General features: G+C 38.0%; 1 protein-coding gene across 1 annotated transcript; it reads right to left on the reverse strand.

Moving 5' to 3' along the window:
* Positions 1-1,278: 1,278 nt before the first annotated feature.
* Positions 1,279-22,924, reverse strand: AP3M1 (adaptor related protein complex 3 subunit mu 1). Its single transcript, XM_004769368.3, has 9 exons — positions 22,814-22,924; positions 12,710-12,985; positions 11,868-12,039; positions 8,891-9,028; positions 7,648-7,733; positions 6,515-6,648; positions 5,254-5,461; positions 3,881-4,025; positions 1,279-3,401 (listed from the first exon to the last, which is right to left on the reverse strand). Exons 2-9 carry the CDS (start codon positions 12,980-12,982, stop codon positions 3,301-3,303), a joined length of 1,257 nt encoding a protein of 418 aa, XP_004769425.1. The 5' UTR covers positions 12,983-12,985; positions 22,814-22,924; the 3' UTR covers positions 1,279-3,300.
* Positions 22,925-23,117: the final 193 nt, after the last annotated feature.

Consider the following 23,117-nt stretch of genomic DNA (forward strand, 5'->3'; position numbering starts at 1 on the left):
TGATGGGTATATTATTTTAGCAGAAACATTTAGATCAGCTTTCTCCTTTGTTTTGAAAAATAGCCAATGAAACTAATCCTCAGGATCTCAAAACCAAAGAGGTTTATTTAATCCATGTGTTGAACTGGATGAACAGCATACTAGTATTGTGTAGCAGCAGTGTATTTACCTAACGAGGGTCCGTGTACTGAACCCCAGCTTTGGGGATTTTACAGCAGGAGGAGGTGACAGGCGTGAATAAGAGGAGGAAAACACCAGATGTGGATCATTCTCTGGCTGAAGTAGTCTGTTGTCATCTTGAACACCCCCAGCTAGTGGTGGGGACCGTCACCCTGACAGGGCCACAGCTGTTATGTGTATAAGAACACCACAGGTCTATTGCTTTCATATTTCAAAGCCCAAGGTAGAACGATAGGGCTGTCAGAGATTCACCAGGACTATAAGGCCGAACTAGCTTTGGGGACATATTCCTCTTGCTTGAGGAAGCACAGACCAAAAGTAGGAGTAGGTACTTGGGATTAGAAGGGACACATCACTGTTTTTGCCCGATTTTCTGGATCTGAAAGGGGTCACTAAAGAGAGAGAGTGCTGCGGACTACATTTATTCTGATTTAGAAGTGTTGCTGACCAGGGAGGCAAGATTCCAGATTGCTGGAGTTCAAGAAAAATGTCCAAGGCTACGGAATGAGCTCGGCAATATCTGAAAACGAATTCTAATTTTTGTTGCTCACCATATGTTCATGGGTGCCACCTTCCTGCTGCACTGTATTTTTTAGTTGTTTTCTCAAATCAGAGGACTCTAAGAACAGTGAAGACCAGCATCTTCCAAGGGTTGTTCTATTGTACTTTAGGGATGAACCCATCACATGAATTCTCTCTGAATGATGGTAACTTCCTCATGCAAAAAATTCTTAGGAGGTCTCCTTTAAGAATTTATAAAAAGGGACCATTCTGAGATTAACTGGATTCTGTGTCTGAAAAATATTCTGCTACTACTAATTATTCATGGATCTTAGTTATTAGTAGGTGGTGGTGATGATAGGGAGAGTAACTTTGATCACTTGCTGCTCAGTCTCTGGCCAGAGGGTGATGCTCAGAGAAAGTATCCGTGGCTGTTGACACACTGAGGTGAAGAGAGGAGCACTTGCAAGTGCTTCGCAGCAACCATTACACCTTATGTGATGATACAGAACAGAATCCGGTCATGGTTAGCCTGCTGTGATGCTGACGTGTGTCCATCTGAGAACGCTCAATCAACAGTCAAGCTAAAAAATCAACTTGTTGCTTTCACCTTTTTATTGACAGTATAGCCAGATTAGAGAAAGGATTTGCTGGATTCAAATTAATAAATACAATAATTTAATTGTAAAAGGAAACAGTCTACTTAGAAGTTATAGCAGAAATTGCTACAGACAATGGACTCTTGGCATGTAATCTGCTTTTTTATTATATAAGAGAAGGGAGCACAGAAAGAAAATTGGACAGTCCAGATACACCTGGTTGAGATTAGGGGTTACGCAGAAAGAAAAGCAAATGTACTGATTGTCCTTTTGAGATAGGACATTAAAAGACATTAAAAATTAAAGCAATCAGACTGGGTAATTAACCTTAGGCAAAGGAAATAAATATTTGGCAACATCTTGCTTTTAGCTGCCAAGCTGATTTGGTTACCCAAGAAATTTCAAATTTGCAAAAAGTGCCGTTTCCTATTAGATGAAAGGCAGGCTGGGTACCCTAGGCAGGCAAAGGTAAGAAGGCTGCTGTCTGGTGGGCTCTCTGTAGCAGCAGCGACCTCTGGCCCTTGAAAGCAGAATGGGATGAATTTAAGGGCCATTCTTAGCATTACATGGAAAAGGGAGTTATAAGTCAAGACGAAAGAAGAGAATGGAGTCAGTCATAAGAAAACTAACAGCATAAGCAAGAACAAGTGGGAACCATGAAGAACAAGCACTTGTATCTCTCAGCCTTTTCCATTCTTCATGTCTAATGAGGCAAAATGACTGGGCAAGGACTTCAAAGCCAGTTGAGTGAAAGGATACAACCCTAGACTGACTTCCCAACCAAGATGATGGTTTCGTCAGTGTTACTGAGGATCTTGTTACTGCCTCAATATCATGTACTTCCGAGTACTTTGTCAGTACAGTGGAGACGTTCAAATAACAATTATGACAAGTTTCAGGAAGGAACCTATTGGCCACTGTAGCCTTGGGAAGCACAGACTATGAAAAGAGAGCTCCCCCTGAAGACAAGGGATGCAGATAAATTCAAGACCTTAAGAACAACAATAAAAAAGATAAAAGAGTAAAAAAAAAAAAAAGTGAAGACAGTGAAACAGGCACATTTTCTTGCTTTTGCTGAACAAGGGCTTGAGGACTTTAGGCTAACAATGGTTTAAGTGGTGTAGATAAGCTTTATAAAACATGAAGGTGGCAAAGTTCACTTCAGTTTTGCTTTGATGTTTAATTTGCTTCAAATTTCAACTGCTTGTGCTTGCAATAACTTCCTAAAAGCAGAAGTAGTGTTCCCTTTTATTGCCTTAATAAAGCATTCGCCCCTTTGATACAAATGATATTGACTATACTATCTAACGGCTGAGCTAGTGGCACAAAACGGAGATGGTACTTCCTGCAGCAAGGTCCCTGTAAATCAAAATCTGAGCTTTACGTAAAAATCTTATTTATAAAAAATACAAGACCAAGTACAGTGAGAATGGAGCCTGGAGCCATGGGGCTCCCTGCCTGGGCCAGTGGAAGTGGCTTTTGCTACAGTGCTTGCTTAATGGCACAAGTGAAAAGCTGAATAAGGCAAACACTTGAAGAGGCAGTTTTTTGTAAACTTCTTGGGGTGGGGGGAACTTCCTCTGTTGGGACAGATGCTGATTTGGGACGGCTAAGATCAGGTGTGACGCTGGGCTGCACTTGTGATACATCATATTACAGATGGAGACAGCTCCTGCTGAGATCAGTTCACTTGTTTTAGGGGAGAGGTTATCACTGCAGCTTTCTGCCTTTACTGTTATTACAATGTGGAGCCTCCAGCTGAGCCCCCCCCCTCATGGAGGCAATCACCTCCAGAATCTTCCTAACTGAAAAGATAAAAAAATAAGCTAAGTCATTCAAAGTTTCCTTAGCTTAGACCTCTTCAGAACCCTACATTGATTACTAAGCAACTTCGTTAGCTGTGTGTAGCTCAACAGGAACTTGGACTAGAATATGGATTCCCACCCGCTTGGTACCTAACAGTAATAAACTATAATGACACTAGGAAAACAAACAGATCTTGAGGAATTTTGGCCTCTTCTCATGTTCTCACTTGGAACTTTCCAGCTTTCGTGACATATTTGACTCCTTTAAATGGCTTATATTTCTCCCCATACATGTCCAAGCGGTTTACTTTTAAGCCTGTGTCAAAAAGAACAGGTAAGGAAAGGAACAAATTATTTTCCTGGCCACAGCAACCAACAATTACTTGTTTAGCAATGAACATTACCCAGTAAATCTGACATTAACCCAGTGTCCCTTCTACCATTTGGAAGCAATCTCCCTTCTACTATTCATGTGTTACAGCACTGTGGGGGGATGTTTTTAGTTTATATTCCCATGTGGGCCAGGAATGTCTTTGAAGGATAGTCCTTCCTGTGAGTATGAATGACTCCTTCCTTCGTGCTTGGATGAGGAGGGTCTGGTGGAAGAAAGCTGTGTGAAATAAGGAGCTCTGCAAAATCATCGTACCTGAGAGGATGGCCCCATAGCCCAGGGTGGCAGGCAAACAAGCTGTTGTTCTTTCTAAAGAGGCAACGCTCCTACCCTCTGAAGTTCCTGAGAGCTGACCTCAGCAGAACTCAGTTCACCCTTAAACACAAGTCAAAACTTGTCCTTACCAGAAATAGCGAGCTGCTGAATCTTGAACTGTATGTTGAGACTTGGATTTTCTTCTGGCTTGGGTGCTCCAGACTGTAAATTTACCAGTCCTTTAAGACTTGGGAGCTTTTGAGGAGTAATTTTTCCCACATCCCATGTTAGTACCTTAAAAAGGCATAAAAAAACAAATACGATCTGAACCATTTGCTAAGCACAAATGTTCAAAGGCACCATAAACTTCTGTACAGAATGAAGTATAGTGTCTTGGAAACAAGATACCTGGGATCTTCATGGGATTTTACCACAAATCAGTTCTGTGACTCTGAATGGCAAGGGCAGAGAACCAACATTTGTAGAGCATCTACCTACTTTTGGATATAGCACTGCGCTTAGCACTATTTATATGTTATCTCAAAGAGGCCTGTGATGTAGCTTTTGTCTTCTTAAAAAGAAACTGAGGCTCAGTGGTCAAATGACTTGCTCAAGGTCACACAGCTAGTTTAGAGGCAAAGTTGGGATTCGAACATGATCTGATTTCAAATGTTCTTTCTACTATACCACCTTCACTGTAAGTCTCCGGGCCTCAGTTTACTCTGCTGTAACATGAGAAAATGGAACCTAAATTGGTGTTTTTTAAACTTTTTAGCTTTCTTTGGTCAAGAAAAATCTTTAGTTCAGAAGCTCAGTACTAGTCAAGAAAGTGAGACTATTACAGTTGAAGCCAAGGTGATGGGCCAGGGATCTGGAGCTCTGCCTTCATTTCTCAGCCCTGGGTAATCTCTGGGGAGATTCTTCAAATCCTTAGGACAGGATTTTTAGACAGATGATCTTTAACATTCAATGATTTTATTTAAAAATACGCCTTTTCACTTAGCAGGCAGTTGAAAAGAATCATACTTTTTACCCAAGCAGAAAGCTGAGAGGAAACCATCTTTTATAATTTCTCTGAAAACCCGTTGCTAAAGGCACATTTATTTTATATGGTGAGAAGCAGCTTTCCTAGCCAGCATCCCCTATGGAAGAGTATGAACAGTGCTTTTGAATTAAAAAGAAAGTTTGTAATGATCAATTACTACAGAAAATTTAATTAAGAGACTACAATACTAACTTCTTACATCCAGATACTGTTTTTCTCTTTCTAAAAAGGTTTTTACATCTTCCTCAGCGAATATGTCTCTAGATTACCAATGGATGAAGAAAGGCACACTCTGAAGGTAACAGAATGAGTCTCAGCAGCAGACATGGGATTCCCTCCGCAGCCAGGGGCGAGAGCACAGCTCAGTATGCTCTCCAGGTCTTGTTCGGAACTTTAAACCCTTCCTTCCGCCCTCCCTGCCATCATAAATAAAGACTGCAGAAACATTTGCTCACTCTTGATTAGAGAGAGCTGTACCTTGGTAACTGGATCAAACGTATAGCTGCCTTGTGTTGGCGTCAGGTTCATATTCAGCACAACTTTTGGCATGTGAACTGTTACCGTGATTCCTTCAATAGTTTTCCCCATATTCTGCTTTGGTCCAATCGTAATATCAAATCTACCGCAAGAACTGTTCTCCTTAAAGCTGATGCTATGTTTCACATACACCGGTATTGCCACTAGACTGAAAAGAGAAAGACAGAACCACAAACATAATTAATGGTGTGAGACAGCTCTTGAGAGAACTGGAAATCTCAGTCCAGAGTATCCTACTCTAACTCTGACTCCACTATAGGGCCATATACCCCCTAGAACTGGAGACTCAGCATTCACTGGTACTTACCAGAGGGTATGAGTACCACCACACGAGGAATCACACAATTTCTGAGCAACAAGTATGCACATTAAGATAGGAATCAAGACAATATAAACTGGGGTGCCTGGGTGGCTCAGTCCTTAAGCATCTGCCTTCGGCTCAGGTCATGATCTCAGGGTCCTAGGATTGAGCCCTGCATTGGGCTCCCTGCTCAGCGGGAAGCCTGCTTCTCCCTCTCCCACTCCCCTTGCTGTGTTTCCTCTCTCGCTGTGTCTCTGTCAAATAAATAAAAATCTTAAAAAAAAAAAAAAAGATAGTATAAACAACTGGGGCAAATAGACCTTGTTTGAAGAAATTAAGATCCCACAGAAAAGATAATTTTAAATTATCCTAAATAAAACAGGTCCTATGTGGCTAGAGCCAAGAAATAATTCCTCTGCTTCTGAGTCCCATCTGATATTACCCAAATACCTTCTGATATTTTCAAGGGACAAACCATTTACAACCCATAATTCCAATTCATTTAAACCTTAGTACACAAAAGGGTGACCTGAAGCCAGTTAGTTGGGAGATAGCCTAGAGAGCTGGAGCTCCTTCTGTCAGCTCTAAGGTCTACAGAACACAGTAAAATTATGGCACGGGTTCCAGGTTTTGCACAGCTAATGCAAAGTCAAAAATGCTTGCTTGTTCTCAGGTATATGTTTTACTAGTCTCTTTTACTATTACTTTATATTCTCATATTTAAGGTATACTGATTATTTTAGATACGTATTTTCACCAGTTCTTCCTGGGTTTCCTGGTGAGCCATAGCTAATGGGGGCAGTGATGAATTCAAGTATCCAACTGTCCGAATGAAAAAGGTAAGGTGGCTACCCATCACAGATACATGATAGCAGATTTCTAGCTGATGCATCAACATACTTTTGTGAGCTGACACGATAGGATATGAGCCGGAAATTTCCATCTGGAGGAATGAAGGACAAAACTCTTTCAGATTCCCAGCGCTTAAACCGGATGCAGGGGTGGAAGCTGACATCATCTAGAAGCCGTGGGTTCTGCCAGGAAAACAAGATGGCAATATTCACAGAATGCATGGAATATGGCAACTTTACTTAGATATTTGAGAAATTAAATACTCCCTAAGGATAAAACAGTGATGTTAAGACTTTGTTACTATGGCCACAGTAAACTTAATAATAAACTTAATGGTTTCATAAGGTTTTCAAATATATATCTATTTTTTTTTAAGATTTATTTGAGAGATAGAAAGAGAGAATGCGTGTGTGCGGGGCAAGGGCAGAGGGAGAGGGAGAGAGAAAATCCTCAAGCACACTCCCCACCAAGCATGTAGCCTGATGTGAAGCTCGATCCCAGGACCCTGAGATCATGACCTGAGCCAGGATCAAGAGCTAGCTGCCTAACTGACTGAGCCACCCAGAAGCCCCCAAAATATTTTATACATGGGACAGGACAAGTTAGCATCAGAACTCCATTCTCTTTTCTTAGTAGTGTATCATGCTGAGTCTAAAATAATGCAAAAGATCAATGACCTTTCATACCAGCAAAGCAAATAATAATTCAATAAGTGATTTGTGAAAGCCAGCCAGCTGTTTAAGCCTCTTCTAACACACTCAGGAAACCTCTCCTCAACCTTCTACAAAGGCCATGCTCATTACCTAAGCCACTGTCTTGGGAAGCTGGCTAAGAATATTTCTGAGATAGGTGGTACCTGGGTGACTCAGTCAGTTGAGTGATTGATTTTTGATTTTGGCTCACGTCATGATCTCAGGATTTTGAGATTGATCCCCACGTCGGGCTCTTGGCTCAGCAAGGAGTCTGCTTGAGACTCTCTCTTTTTCTCCCTCTATCCTTTCCTCTGCTCACGCTCAAGTGTGAGCTCTTTATCTCTCTCTCTAAATAAATCAATCTTAGAAAATTTCTCAGATAATCCTTATAATCTAAGATACAAACATCTCTCAGTATTTATCATTTCATTTAGTACTTCATATATAGAAGGCATGCAAAGAGCTACGTGACAGGAGAACAAAACTTACCATGAAAGAAAGAGAAAGGTCAGGCATTCCAGATAGCTTAATGCAAGCATCAATGACCCCCTGAATTTCTGCAAAGACTGTAGATCCTGAAGAAAGAAAGAAAGTGATAAAGTCACTGGACTCTGAGTCTTTACTAGAGAAATCACTGTATCTGAGGTAATGGAGACACCTTCTGGGTGGCAGACATAATGAAACTTACACACTTACTAACAAGTTAGTGGACAGGGGATCCATTACATTGGTTATTACAGCTTCTTCACTAAGTACCATGGCCCACGCCAACTGGTAGGACTGTGGTAATTCTAAGGAATGTCAAAACTGCCTCTATCTTTGTGGAGTCAACCTTATAAGACTGCTGGATATGAAATTAAAGTATTTTGGGGGTGCCTGGGTGGCTCAGTCACTTAAGTCTGGACTCTTGATTTCAGCTCAGATCATGATCTCAGGGTCATGAGATCGAGCCTTGCCTTGGGCTCCATGCTGGGTGTAGAGCCTGCTTAAGATTCTCTCTCTGCCTCTGGCCCTCTCCCCCAACTCTTTCCCTCTTAGAAAAAAAAAAAAGTGTTTGAAGTTAAAATGTTTTTTGATGGAATTTAAAAATAAGGAAAATTTCTCATTGAAATAGACTAAGCTGTTAACTTTTAAGAAATAGGAGCCATTATTCCATAATAGTACAGCTATTACTCTGTATGATGGAATTTTATAATGAAAAGGGTACCCATTCAAGAAAAGATACTGGCTATTAATTCACGAAAGCTGATTTTCATACACCAACTAGCTGTATGACCTTAAGCAGATTACTAAACCCTTCTGAGCCTCAGTTTCCTTAGGTATAAAATGTGAGGGTTGGACCAGATGTTTTAATAAAATTTTATGGTTCTAATACAGTACTGCTGTTTTGTCTGGGGTCTTTATTACAAGTACTGCATATACAGTGGTAGCAAAAGTATGGTGCATGGCAGATAAACAATAAATGCTGAAAAAATGGGAAGAGGGAGAGGCATACAGGGTAATAGCTAGTTTAAAGTGAGGCAGCATGAGATCTGATTTACAAAGGTTTGGCAGATCTCAGCTAGTGGTTATGAAAATTATATGTAACCTCTGGGCAAAATAAACAGATTTTTAAGCCATTAGGAAATGAATGCCTTTCTGCTGAAACCACATTACCAAGGGATTTCAATTTTCTATTCAGCGTATGTCAGCTCAACTGTTTTCCCAAATAAGACCACATGCATGCAATTACCTGATTTATCTATAATTGCATCTATTTCTTCAACGACATCAAAATAGGCTTCATTGTTTGTGTACTTTACCCCAGCCCGGCGCCATGGGATGTTGGACAGCTGCCCAGTGGGGAGTGTGTCCCCAACATTACTACTGCCTAGAAAGCCGGAAAAAGAGAAAGCAAAGGTAATGCATAAAATGGTGATCCGGAAAGCTATTAACAGGGGTGCCTGGCTGGCTCAGTTGGTAGAGTATGTGACCCTTGACCTGTGGATCATGAGTTTTAGCCCCACATTGGGTGTATAGTTCACTTTAAAAATGAAAAAAGAAAAGCAATTAACAGGAAAAAAAAAGAATACTATAGCTGCTTCTTTAATGTCTGGGTTTTTCTTCGCTGAAGTTGTGGATAGTTTCCAGAACTGTTGGGAGATATAGCCATACCAATATGATCAAATTTCTAGAAGACAGAAATAGGCCACGTGGTCCTCTATGTGCCAAACCAGGTTAAATTCATTTACTTATCTTTTGCTTCCTGTGTGTTAACAGTAACCTAACCTAATTCCAGTGGCTCAACAACAAATCTCGTCCTGCAGCCACTGATGAAGAAAAGAGGCTAGTTGTTTTAAAACCTGCCGATAAAATGTCTCCACTGAGAATACAGAGTGCTAAGTAGGCCCTTTGGTATTCAGCTTAAATTCTACATGACATGCTGCCAAGCAGGCCTCAGCAGAGTAACTGGATGAAGAACACACTTTGGCTTTTTCCCATTTTAAGGTCAGCACACCCATATGGCTGCAATATGGCTAATGTTTAATATCTGGCTAATTTACTGGTAAATTGACATACGTCTGAAAATCAGTCTGGTTGTCCAAAACATAACCTTGAGCTGTGACATATTTAACATTTTGGTTAATATACATTTCCAGCTCAAATGTAGTACATGCTCAAAAAAGTAGTACATAACACATGGAAAGTCTAGAAAAGGGGCTAAAAAGAATCTAGCTTCCTATTACCAAAATACAACTACCATTAACATTTTGGTATATTTCTTTAAACATTTCCCTCATAAATAAGTTGCACTTGTTTTTTTTGATTTTGATAAGTTTGCTTTTTTTCCGACTGCACCTTAAAATAGAGTTGCAATCATACTGTATATATAACTTCACAGTCTAATTATGATGGTGTTTGTTTCTCCAAACATTTAGCTTCCCAGAATTTTCTAAAAGCACTGCTTTCACCTTCCTGTTCAAACTTACAATGTTTCCACACTGACTTTATGATAAAAACTAAATATTTAGCTGACTATTCAAGAACTTCCTCAACTTAACTCTTAAGTTTTAGATCTCATTACTCAGCTAAAAAAACAGCTCTGTTCCTGCTAAATGAATTCATACAAATCAACATTTTTCATTTTGTATGTGTTTTTTCTCATATAGTTCCATCTACAAAATGCTGTTATTCCTCCCGCTCTCCCTAAATTCTGCTGCTTTTCGAGGGCCCTGCACTTGGGCCAAGCACCACAATTCATTTACTGAACCATTCTCTTAATTCCATAATGCACTGCCTTAATAACCTATATACTTTCATTCTGTATTTTAGTAACTATGAAATACATGTTTATTTTAGAAATTAGAAAGTATAACGCAAAAAAAAATTAGAAAGTATAGAAGCAAAAAAAAAAAGTTCCTTCCTACGTAAGGAACCATACGTAGTTCCTTAGCTGGAGGTGGTCATTATTGAAAACATCTTAGAACTTTTTTGTCAGTATGAATGTTTAATTAAGAGAAATTTTTATAGTTTTGTAGAGTTTTTGGTAAATTTTATTTTTTTTCCATTTAGTACTATATTATCTGTACTTTCCAGTGGCACTGTATTGTTCATAAAGTATGGAATTGCCTTTTATAATCTTATATTATTTACATACTTTAATTTTTCCCCCCAATCTCCCATCCAAAGTGTAACTTTTAGGCACATACTCTCCATCTCATCTTTCCTTGAATTTCTCCCAGTGCTCAGCCTTACACAGAAGATGAATAATGCTTTATCATAGGCCTCTCTTGCCCTATTTTTAGGTCAACTATACTTGGAGAGGGGTTTAAAATGGTAGAAAGTGTAGCTGGTGTGGCATGTAACATCTGACAGTAATCTTTCTCTAGAAGACTTCAATACTCTCAAAAAATACTGTCATCTGGACGTACCTATTTCTACCTATACTCAAAAAGCAAACAAAAATTAGAAACTTGTAACACAAGTACAAGGCCCACAATGCATAAGATCTCACAAATAGATTAATTTCCTATCTCTTTTTGGCTTAATAAATCTTCTACATGTATAAAAGAAAGACTTGGAGGAGACAATATGTCCTCTGTGGTAGAGAGTCTTAAATTTTCTATTTCCTAGTAATTTGGGGGTAGTAACAGTTTTATACTGGGTAGCCAGTTTTATAATGCTATTTATTAATTTTTATTTTTCTCCCAGCTTGTATTGAGAGACCACTGACATATAACATGGGGTTAAGTTTAAGGTGTACAACACATTGATTTGATACACTTATATACTATAATGATTACCGAGTATAGTGTTAGTTAACATCTTCATCACATTACATAAACTAATACTAATTTAAATAGTAAAATGGCAGTCTATAAATAGATTAGATGTCCTAAGTAGCCTCGCATATAGGCTTCCCTTTTATAGCTTCACTATATTAGCTTCCTTAGGATTAGCAGGGAAAATTTATTCAGTTATATTATTTAGTGTTAAGTAATAGTGATAATGTTTTTGTAGTCTTTAATAAAAGAATAATAATCAAGTTTTCTTTATCATTTAAGATCTAGTTTCCTCATGAAAAGAAATACACATTCATTTTAACAATAGCACTAACTTTAACTCTGACCAAATTGGACTACCTTAGAATCTGCAAGATCATAAGCAACAAGGAGTTGTTTATAAAGTTTTAATTGCTCAGTTCCAAATGCAGCATGTTTTCACCTTACCTGTAATAGAGTTGACGACAGAACGGAGAATTGTTGGTGGTTTAATCAGTTCTTTCAAAATATTAGATTCAGTAGCCAGTGGAAATCCATTGTCTAACATTTCTTCCAAGAGCTCATATACAATGACCACATTATCCTTAATTGCAGCTTCCGAACACTCACCAAAGTAGTCCTTAACAAAATGTACATAATATTGCACAATGGAACGCATGAAGAAAGGCTTTCTAAACACCCTGTTCAGAAGGATAAACTTACAGAGGCATAATTCACTGATTAAGATCTTGAAAATATGTCAGAGTGAAAAAAAACTCTATAGTTCTAGTCCTCAATATTTTCTCAATATTTTTAGACTGAACTGAATTCCTATTATATGTTAATCCAGAGAGGACTTTGAAACATTAAACTAGGATGTGAACTATAAACTTAATTTGCCCTGATTAGATACCCCACAAAACACCGGTATATTTTCAATTATTTGGTACACTTAGCAAGATAATAAAATGTAAATATTAGAAGATTACATAACCAATAAAAATCCTGGGACCATTCAAGGAACTGTATGTAGAGGGCTTTACAGTTTCCTGATGACATAATCTGTAATACATATAAATATGGTTTCCATGACCATGAGATTACCAGGTTTTACTGAAACAGTGAATGGAGTAGCCATGTGCACTGCTGTGTACCCTACAAAAAAAAGGGTTCATGAATTTATGCTTAGTTGAAAAGAAGAGAGAGACCGAAGACACATCAAAAGCTGGATAATTAAAGAATATGATTAGGTGTCCCACCCCCAACTAACTTGAGTAATTTAAGTTCAAAAGAGTTGATGAATAACCAACCTGAAAAGTGTCAGCAACTCGATGTAGGAACTCAATTACAAAGAGAGGGGGCACTTCAGTCTGTATGACAGACACAAAGAAGAGTTTGTCCCTGTATATACTGATGAGGTAGTGATGAGGTGTTGAAATGACAGGTGGTACATTTTCAACATCAGCAGCTTTCTCTTGAGCTTCAAAGAAATAATCACAGACCGACTGGCTCACAACACTCTTCCAGTGCTTCTCCAGAAATATGTCACCGGAACAGTTTATGAGAAATAGACTGTGGATCATTTTCTGGGGGGAAAAAAGTTTAAATTTAGTGTACATCAAAAAGTATCCTTGTATTATTCTGACACCAAAACCAGAGAAAGGCATCAGAAGAAACTACAGACCAATATCACTCAAGCATAGCTGTAAAAATCCTTGACAAAATACTAACAAACTGAATCCACACCATATAAAGATTATACACCAATGGGATTTATTCCAAGAATGGAAGATTGGTTCAACATATGAAAATCAATCAATATAACATACAATCTACACAAAAGACAAAATAATGATTTTAAAACATGCAGGAAAATCATTTGATAAAATCTAGCACCTGTTTACAAGAAAAACAAACTAGAAAAAGAAATATTCTAACCTCAAGAGAACAGAGCATCTGTGAAAATCCCATAACTAACATCATATTTAATGACTACAGATTAAAAGCTTTCCCCTTAATATCAAGAATAAACAATGGTGTTCACTCTCCTCATTTTTATTCAGTATAGTACTAGAGATTCTAGCCAGGGCAATCAGGCCAGAAAATGAGACAAAAGGCTTCCAAAATGGAAAAGAAAAAATAAAACTACCTCAATTTGCAGATGTTAAAATCTTGTCTATGTAAAGTCCTACGGAACACACACACACACACATGCTCACATGCACAAAATCATAGCTAATAAACAGATTCAGAAAGGTTGCAGGATACAAGATTAATACTTTTAAAAACCAATTGTATTTCTACACATTAGCAATAAATAATCTGACAATGAAATTGAGAAAACAATTCCAATTACAAGAGCATCAAGAAGATCAAAATATTTAGGACTAAATTTAACAAAAGAGCAAGTACATTGAATAGTATTAGAGCATCATTAATATAGAACAGTACAGAGCACTATTAGTATACATTGAGTAGTATAGAACATCACTGCAAGAAATTAGAAATTAAAAGTATCTAAAACATGGGAAGACATTTCACATTCATGGATTAGAAAACAATATCATTAAGATAGCAATACCCTCCAAATTGGCTTAAGAGTCAATGTAATCCCTACTATAATCCCAGCTGCCTTTTTTTTTTTTTTTTTTTTTTTGTGGAAACTAAAAGGATGGTCCTAAAATTCATATGGAAAAAGATACCAAGGATAGCCACAACAATCTTGAAGAAAAATCTGGAGGACTCATACTCCCAAATTTCAAAACCTGCTGCTACAAATGTACTGTGATACTGGCAGAAAAGTCATACAGATCAATGGAATAGAATGGAGAATTCTGAAATTAACCTTTATATATATATGGTAATTGATTTTTGATAAAATTACCAAGACCATTCAGTGCGAGAGAGAATAGTCTTTCAGCAAATGGTGCTGGGACAACTAGATTCCCACATGCAAAAAAATGAATGTGGGGGCGCCTGGGTGGCTCAGTGGGTTAAAGCCTCTGCTTTCAGCTCAGGTCATGATCTCAGGGTCCTGGGATCAAGCCCCGCATGGGGCTCTCTGCTCAGTGGAGAGCCTGCTTCCCCTCTCTCTTTGCCTCTCTGCCTACTTGTGATCTCTGTCAAATAAATAAAATCTTTAAAAAAAAAAAAAAAAGAATGTGGACCTCTACTTATGTCATATACAAAAATTATCTCAAGATGTATCAAGGCCTAAATATAGGAGCTGAAACTATTAAAAACTCTTAGAAAAAAGTATCTATTAAGTCCTTATGACTTTGGATTAGATAATTTTTTAAGAATACACCAAAAGCACAAGCAACAAAAGAAGAAACAGATAACCTGTATCAGAATTTAAAACTTTTGTATTCTGAAGGGCATTATCAAGAGAATAAAAAGACTCCCACAGAATGAGAGAATAATTGCAAACACATATTTTATAATCACTATTATCCAAAACATAAAGAGAACACTTAATAAAAGGGCAATACAATACAAAAAAACAAAAAACAAAAAACAGGCAAAGAATTTCAAAACATTATTCCAAAGAAGATATACACACAAATGATCAACAAGCACAAGGAAAGGTGCTCAACATCTTTTCAAATGTAAATCAAAATCTCAATGGGGGGGCGCCTGGGTGGCTCAGTGGGTTAAGCCTCTGCCTTCGGCTCAGGTCAAGATCTCAGGGTCATGGGATCGAGTCCCCCGTCGGGCTCTCTGCTCGGCGGGGAGCCTGCTTCCCTCTCTCTCTCTCTCTCTCTGCCAGCCTCTCTACCTACTTGTGGTCTCTCTCTGTCAAACAAATAAATAAAACCTTTAAAAAAAAAATCTCAATGGGGGTAACATTTCATATCCATTAGGCTAGATATAATTAAGATGCAGACAGTAACAAGTACTGGCAAGAATGTGGAGAAGCTAGAACCCTCATACATTGTTGACGGAAATGTAAAATGGTACAGACGCTGTGGAAAACAGTGAGTTCTTTCAAAAAGTTAAAGGTAAGAGTTACCAAATGACTCAGTAATTCTACTCCTAGGTATAAAACTAAGAGAACTGGAAATGGTTGTCCATACAAAAACTTGTATATAAACGTTCCAAGCAGCATTACTCAGAATAGTCAAAAAGTGGAGACAACTCAAATGTCTATCAACTGATTAATGGGTAAATAATTTTCTAACAATGGAAGATTATTCAGCCATAAAAAGGAATGAACCATGAAAACATTATGCTTGGTAAAAGAAGCCAGACACAAAAGGTCATATATTGTATGATTTCATTTTATAAAATGTCCAGAATAAGCAAATCTACAGAGACAGAAATTAGGTTAGTAGTTGCCAGGGGTTGGGTGGGAGGGAAGAATGTGGAGTTAGTGGTTATGGGTTAGTTAGTGGTTATGGGTTTGCCATTTCTTTTTAAGGTGATAAACATCTGGAATTAGAGATAATGATTATGCAACTTTGTGAATATAATAAAAATATACTAAAAACTACTAAACGGTATGCTTTAAAATGATGAGTTCCATAGCATGTGAATTATATTTTGCTTAAAAATATTCTTAATAACTGTGACACATGAATCTACTTCCAGGTGGATTAAACATAAATGTGTACAATTGTGCACCAAAAACATGTGTAAAAATATACTGTTATAGCGAAAACCTCGAACTCAGATATTTATTAACAGTAAATAAAAAAAAACTATAGTGTACTATGAAAATGAATTATTATACAGCAATGAAAGCAAGCTACTGCTACATGAAGCAAATATGGACGAAACTTACAAACACAATATTGAACAAACAAAACCAAATATAATATGATACATACAGTATGATTCTATTTATATGACATTCTAGAACTAATCTATGGTTTGAGAAATCAAATGCTATCTTTTATGGATAGTGGGGACAGTGACTAAGAGGGGCATGGGGGATATTTACCAAGGTGCTTGTAATGTTTTATTTCTTGATCAAGATGATAGTTACAAGTTGTATTCATTTTGTGATAATTCACTGGGTTTTACATTGTGACATGTAATTTTTTGAGTGTTAACTACATTTCAAATAAAAAATTTATTATCCTTGCAAATGGGGGACAGTAGAAAACTATTTAATTACCTTAAGGTGTTCCCTTCTTTTATGTAGATAAAGGTGTTTAGCCTAGTGGTCCAGTAATTCAAAATTATGTATTATCTAAGTATAGTCCAACTGTAAAACATTTAAAATGAATACAAACAGCTTCTCTGAGAAGATAAATCCCAAAGAGGAAAGGAAGACTTTACAGAATGGATTCATTCAGTTCATAAAATAATGACACCAACCTGACCAGTTCTTTTGAGAGCAAGTCATTTATTTTATGAAAGCAGCTGACATTTAAGGACTATCTGGTAATGATTTCCCCTTCCTGTTTGGCACATGTTCAGAAATTTTTACATAAATTACTTAATTACTAAGTAATTACCAATTACTAATATGTGTTTTAGTAATTACTGTATTAATAACTATGAGTGCTGTTAACATTTTTACGTTCTTGTTCATTAGAAACAAACAATGTTTCTTTGTTCAAAGCCATCTCTATTGAGCCAAGCAATCACTGTGAGTTGGCAGCAATAAACCCTTAGGCTTTGGACCTACTAAATTTTTCTAGGTTAATACTGAAACTTGTTAAATTTTTCTTCTTTATCTAGTCAGATGCTTTAACAGGTTTGCTTTGTGTCAGCCTTATATTTCTATTTGAGTGTTAAGTAGTGTCACTAGAATACAGACTTGTACATAGAAGCTACTGACTTTAACTATAACCTCTGTTGATACACTTAAAAAAAAAAAGAAACAGGAATATCCAATGATAAGATCTGCAACTAAATTTATATTATGACACATTTTCTTAAAATAAAATCTCATCTAAAATATGAAGTATAGCTGAAAGGAGAACACTGTAACCTACTCAGAGACTCAGATTTGAGCACTTCAAGTGAGGCAGCTATGGAATATGGTATTCTTTACAAAATTAAATTTTTAGCTCTATTCCAAATTTTTTATACATTAAGAATAAATAAATTAATAATATCTAAAAGATACTGAGTACTTACTGTGGGCCAGGCACTATGCTAGGCAATTCCCTACATTATCTCACTGAATCTTCACGACTCAATGTTATAAATATTGTGCTTACCCCCGTTTTACAGATAAGATCATGAAGTCTTAGAAATGTTAAATCAGATCACACAATAAGTATAAGAGCTAGGGTTCAAACCCAGGTCTGGGTGAATCGTGGGCTCCTGGAGACTAATTATAAGTACATACATAATTATTAGGAACATACTCTAATGCTGCACTGTGCAACAGAATTTCCTGCAGTGATGGATATGTCTTGTATCTTCTCTGTCCAATATAGTATCCACTAGTCATAGGTGGCCACTGAACACTTGACATATGGCTAATGCAATGGATGTACTGAAGTTTTAATTTTCACTAATTTAAATGTATATAACTACATGTAGCTGGTGGTTACCATATAGGACTGAGCAACAAATATGCTCTTTGGGTTTATAATTTAAGAAGATCTGACGGATGGGCTTCTTAATGTAGTTAGAAGCCAAAATGTGTTCTAATAAATTATTTAGAGCAGGCATTATATTTAAAAGGGCTGACATAAATTATCTTCTTAAATCATTCATCCTATAGAAGGTATAGTTCGTATGGATCTGTGGAACTCTGCTGCCACAGTATTCCCTAGAAGAACTGCTTGTTCTTGCAGCAAGTTCTTGCAGCAAGTGACTTCACAGTTCCTTTATTTTGGAGGCCAGGTTCCTATTCATCCTCTTAAACTGGTGAAAAATTCTTTCCAGGAAGTTTGCACCAAAGTTGTTTTTGTTGGCAATAGTTCTAATCTCTGAAGAATACAGCAAGTTACCCGCCATCTGGATTTGCTTCCTTAAGGCTCAGATGAAAGCATAACACTTGTAGCTCTTAACAGTGCTTAGCTTTAAAACCCACCTTACCCTTCTATTGTGAGATAAGAGAGCTTATTTCTTCTATTCCTTTATGATCAAGAGCCTAATGCATATAACAATCAAATAAATGTCACATGTGGCAGTGTAAATTAGCCTGTTTCTTTAGTTGCTTATCCTTTTAATAGCTGCAGTTACTCCTTTCATCATTCTAATAAACTTTCCGGGAAAGCTGCATACTCACTGCAACCACAACCATCTTTTTGTTTTTAGTGACTTTTGAATCAGAAAACAGAATGCTATCAGCTTATGTTAAAGCCATGTGAGAAAGTTCCATCAGAACTTTGCATCTTAAATATTTCATAAATCCTTCCTACCCAATGTTGAACGGTCAACCTGATGATTCATAAACAAAGCAATTATAGTACAAATGGTCCCTGACTTACAATTTGACTTAAGACTTTTCTACTTTATAATTGTGCAAAAGTGATATGCATCCATTAGAATCTACACATTCAATTTCGAACTTTGATTTTTTCTGGGAGAATGACATAATACTCTTGAGATGCTGGGCAGAGACTGCAAGACTCAACTCCCAGTCAGCCACCTGATCACCAGAGTAAACAACAAATACATTTGCAAACCATTCTGTTCTTCACTTCAGTTTTCAACAAATTACCCAAGATATTCAACACTTAACTATAAAATAAACTTTGTGTTATGTAGTTTTGCTGAACTATGGGCTAATGTTAAGTGTCCTGAGCGCAATTTAAGGTAGGCTAGGTTAAGCTATGAGGCTCAGTAGGTCTAGGTCTATTAAATGCATCTTTTTACAGTATTTTCAGGACATAACCTCAGCATAAGTCGAGGAAGACCGCTAGTCAAAATGTCCTTGGAATAATGTCTCAAAAAGAAAATGTATTCCTTTTACATAAAACAGAACAGAGGCATAGAAGGAAGGGCCGATAGGCAAGGTAAGAGAATAAGACCAGGGAAGAATCTAGCTTCTCTGATTCTCAGGCAGTATTTTGACCATTTATTCATTCAACAAGTAGTTTTATGTTTTATATATGGTAAGTAATAGGGATAGAAAGGTGAACAAAGTCTCTGAACTCAGTTTAAAGTTCACCAAATAAGGCAAACAACTTAATACAGTAAGAAGGAATTTCTATCATGATGGGGGAAATACAGTGTCCTTCAAAATTCCACAAATCTTTGAGGTGAGAAAGAACACAAGTAAAAAAATCCAGTATAGGGGCGCCTGGGTGGCTCAGAGGTTTAAGCCTCTGCCTTCGGCTCAGGTCATGATCCCAGGGTCCTGGGATCGAGTCCCACATCGGGCTCTCTGCTCAGCAGGGAGCCTGCTTCCTCCTCTCTCTCTCTCTGCCTGCCTCTCTGCCTACTTGTGATCTCTGTCTGTCAAGTAAATAAATAAAATCTTAAAAAAAAAAAATCCAGTATAAATTTAGCAATTTTAGGAGGTGAAGGGAAGTGGCGAGATGAGCCTGGGAAGGAGATAAGCGGAGATTGGTTGACTTAATTCTCAGTGCAGTTTTTCATGGTTTTAAGCAGGATTCTAAGCAGGGAACTCATGAAATCCGATTTACAGTTTTAAGAGAAATTGTACTGTGGAAATTGAATAACAGGACACCAGTTCAGAGATAAATTATGGTAATGGCCTGGACTACAGTAGGGATGGATAAAATAAAAAGTTAAGAGAACTATTTAGGCTTGAGCAGATTAGGCAGATTTGGGGAGATGAGAGGAAAAATGAGGCACTTAGCCCTGGTCCTGTATATTGACCCAATTCTGGATATATTTGACCCAAATGGATATATTCAAAAGACTATTAGATATGTAGGTCTAGTGATATCAAGAGAAGCTGAGTTGGAGACACACTAAGGAGTAAACATGACTTTTTGTTAATGGGAATTATAGCTACAAGGAGAAAAAAACTACAAAGAGAGAATGTACATACTAAGAAGACAGCTATGGAAAGAACTCCAACACCCGAAGAGCAATAAAAAAGGGTGGGGGGGGGTAACGATTTTTAGTAACCAACATTGTGTTAACGTGTTTCCAGAGAATGGAATACTAAACATTTTAAATGGCACAAAGAGGTCAAGCTACAAGAAGAACTGAACAAAAAAAGAAAAAAAAAAGAACTGAAAATGTCTATTTTTTGTTTTGTTTTTTAAATTAGCTGCTGAGGGCTTTTTCAGACTCCCCTTCAATCATATCCTCCCCCATAAGATTTTAATATCTCCTTATGCACTATATATATACTGTTTTATAAATAAAGATTATGATTTTTTCTTTTTTGCACCTCACGAAGCAATTTTTGTCCCTATTGAGAATTTATGATTTAACACAGAGGACATTGGTGATCTTAGCAAGGGTACTTTTAGTGATAGTTCAGTAGAATGCAGGAACAACACAGGCTGAAATGGGCTAAGAAATAAATAACAAAAAGTGGGAAAATCAGAGATAAAGAGAGTAGATGATACATTCAAGAACTCTAGCTGTGAAGGGCATGAAAAGACATGAAAATAAATGGGAGTATTTCACGCAGTTAAGGAAGAATATTTCTAATTGCTGAAGGAAAGGTCTGAGTAGAAGGGGAAAGATAGATAGATAATGTAGGAGAGGAAATAATTTAAAAACAAAAGAAGATACTGATAGGGAGACTAGATGAAAGGATATGCCTTCCTTAGTAAGGGACACTTTTCTTCCTTTTTATTTTTTAGATTTTATTTATTTATTTGAGAGGGAGGGAGTGTGAGAGAGCACAAGCGGGGGAGAGGGAGAAGACTGGGGAGAGGAAGAAACAGGGGTGGGGGGCTCTGTGCCAGGACCCTGGGATGATGACTCGGGCTGAAGGCAGCCACTTAACTGACTGAGCCACCCAGGTACCCCTGGACACTTTTCCTCTTTAAACTGGAAGGGAAGAAGATTTGTACATATGGTTGTAGGAAGATGATTGCTTCTAATTTCTCTGTGTAACAGGTGAGATCATTTGTAGAGGGAGAGGGAATTCCTCTTCTCTATAAAAGCCATTTGCCACTCATGCATTGAGATATTATTGGGCTGCTTAAAAAATATCTATTCTGCAAGGAACTCCAATAGCATATTATGGCGAATGTTTAGAAATATTGTAAAAATCTTAAGATTTAGTAAGAAAAACTAACCTTACTACAAAGAGAGCTTCCCTACCAAAGATATGTAAATTTCAGGTAATTCCTCATTAACCTCATTCCCCAGCTTTTCCTATGTTCTCATTTGAAAGTGTTCTCCTTTCTCTCCAAAACTAATCCTTCCATTTGTAATTTTGACCCGACTCCATTCTCTCTCTTCTTGCGTCTTATCTCCACTTTCTTGAATCTTTAATCTTACACATTGGTTACTAGCTTTCTGTCCCAAAACACAATGTGCCTTGTATTCTTTAAAAAAAAAAAAAAAAAAAAAAAAAACCGATCCTCTTAGGGACTTGACATCCTCAATAATCTTTTGCTTCCTGCTCCAAATGATGAAGGATTAGGTTACACTTGCAGTTTCTCCTACCAGTTACTAAGTGCCTTAAAGCCTACTGGCCTAAAGACTTCCTAATTCTCAAATCCAGCTTCCTAGCCTCAGACTTCAACTTGCTCCTTTGGCCCTTGCAGCATTTCATGTCATTGATAGCTTTCCCCAAACCAAACCAAAACAAATACTTCTTACCTTATTACGTGAAATATCACCTGATTTGGTTCTTACCTCGAAAGTTTCTTTTCAGCTTACTTCCCAGCCTTCCCCCCTGACCCCCCTTAAAATCTTTCTACCATCCACACCTAAGCCACGGTTTCGAACTGGATATATCCCAAGTTCCACAAAATTCCTCTTCCTCATGTAAGGTCTCCTAATTTTAATGGCACCACCTTCTTAATCATATAGGCTATAAACTTCAACTTCGGGCACAATCCAAATCCAACAAATCCAACCGGCCACAGAGCTCTTCACTTTTCCATACTCCGTTTAGATTCCTGTCACCTTTCCTGAAGAACTGCAACATCTTCCTCACGGTATTCCCTATCCCAAGCTCATTCAGGTGCCACCCTCTAACAGGACATCTGTTCAGGTTAGTCAGGGGTTTTGTCTTCCAAATCAGAAGCCTGGAGCTGACGTCCAAGCTGTTGGAACTCCAGCTCACTGTGGGTGACAAGACCTTTTTCCCGCGCCGAAGCACGGAGAAGGACCCCAATAAATCTGAACCTCTTGGGCCTGGGACCCGAGAAGGCCAGGCTGCAGGTGCACCTCTCCCTTCCGGCCCTGCCGGCAAGAAAGCCCGGAAGGCCGAGAGAGAGGCGCGGTCAGCATCGGAGACTCTCCCGCAGCTCAGACTAAAGTCCGCAGCCCCAGCTATTCAGCCTGCTCCCCAGTTTTCGAGCTGTTCCCTGTCCGCCGTCTCCCCACCTCCCCACACTCACCCCGACACCTGGGCCAGCCACTGATTCGGCGCCAGGTCCACTCCGGACCCCGGCGGAGGCAGCTGAGAAGGCCGCGAGGACCCCGCAGCTGGGTTGCCCAAATAGATTGCCTGCCTAACAGCTTCAAAAAAAAAAAAAAACCACCTGGGGCTACAGTACTGCAAAGAGTAAATAAGCGGAAAGACATTGTATGAGAAGAAAGATGTCTCGTGAGGTTTAGGATCTAAATCTTTTAGATCACCCAGAACCTAGAAAAAAGGGAGGTTTCGCACTATGTGGACTCAGGCGCTCGTACGCAGCCTAA

Source organism: Mustela putorius, unplaced genomic scaffold (genome assembly GCF_011764305.1).
Source record: "Mustela putorius furo isolate JIRA1106 unplaced genomic scaffold, ASM1176430v1.1 tig00000698_pilon_pilon_pilon, whole genome shotgun sequence".
NCBI classification, from domain to species: Eukaryota; Metazoa; Chordata; class Mammalia; order Carnivora; family Mustelidae; genus Mustela; species Mustela putorius.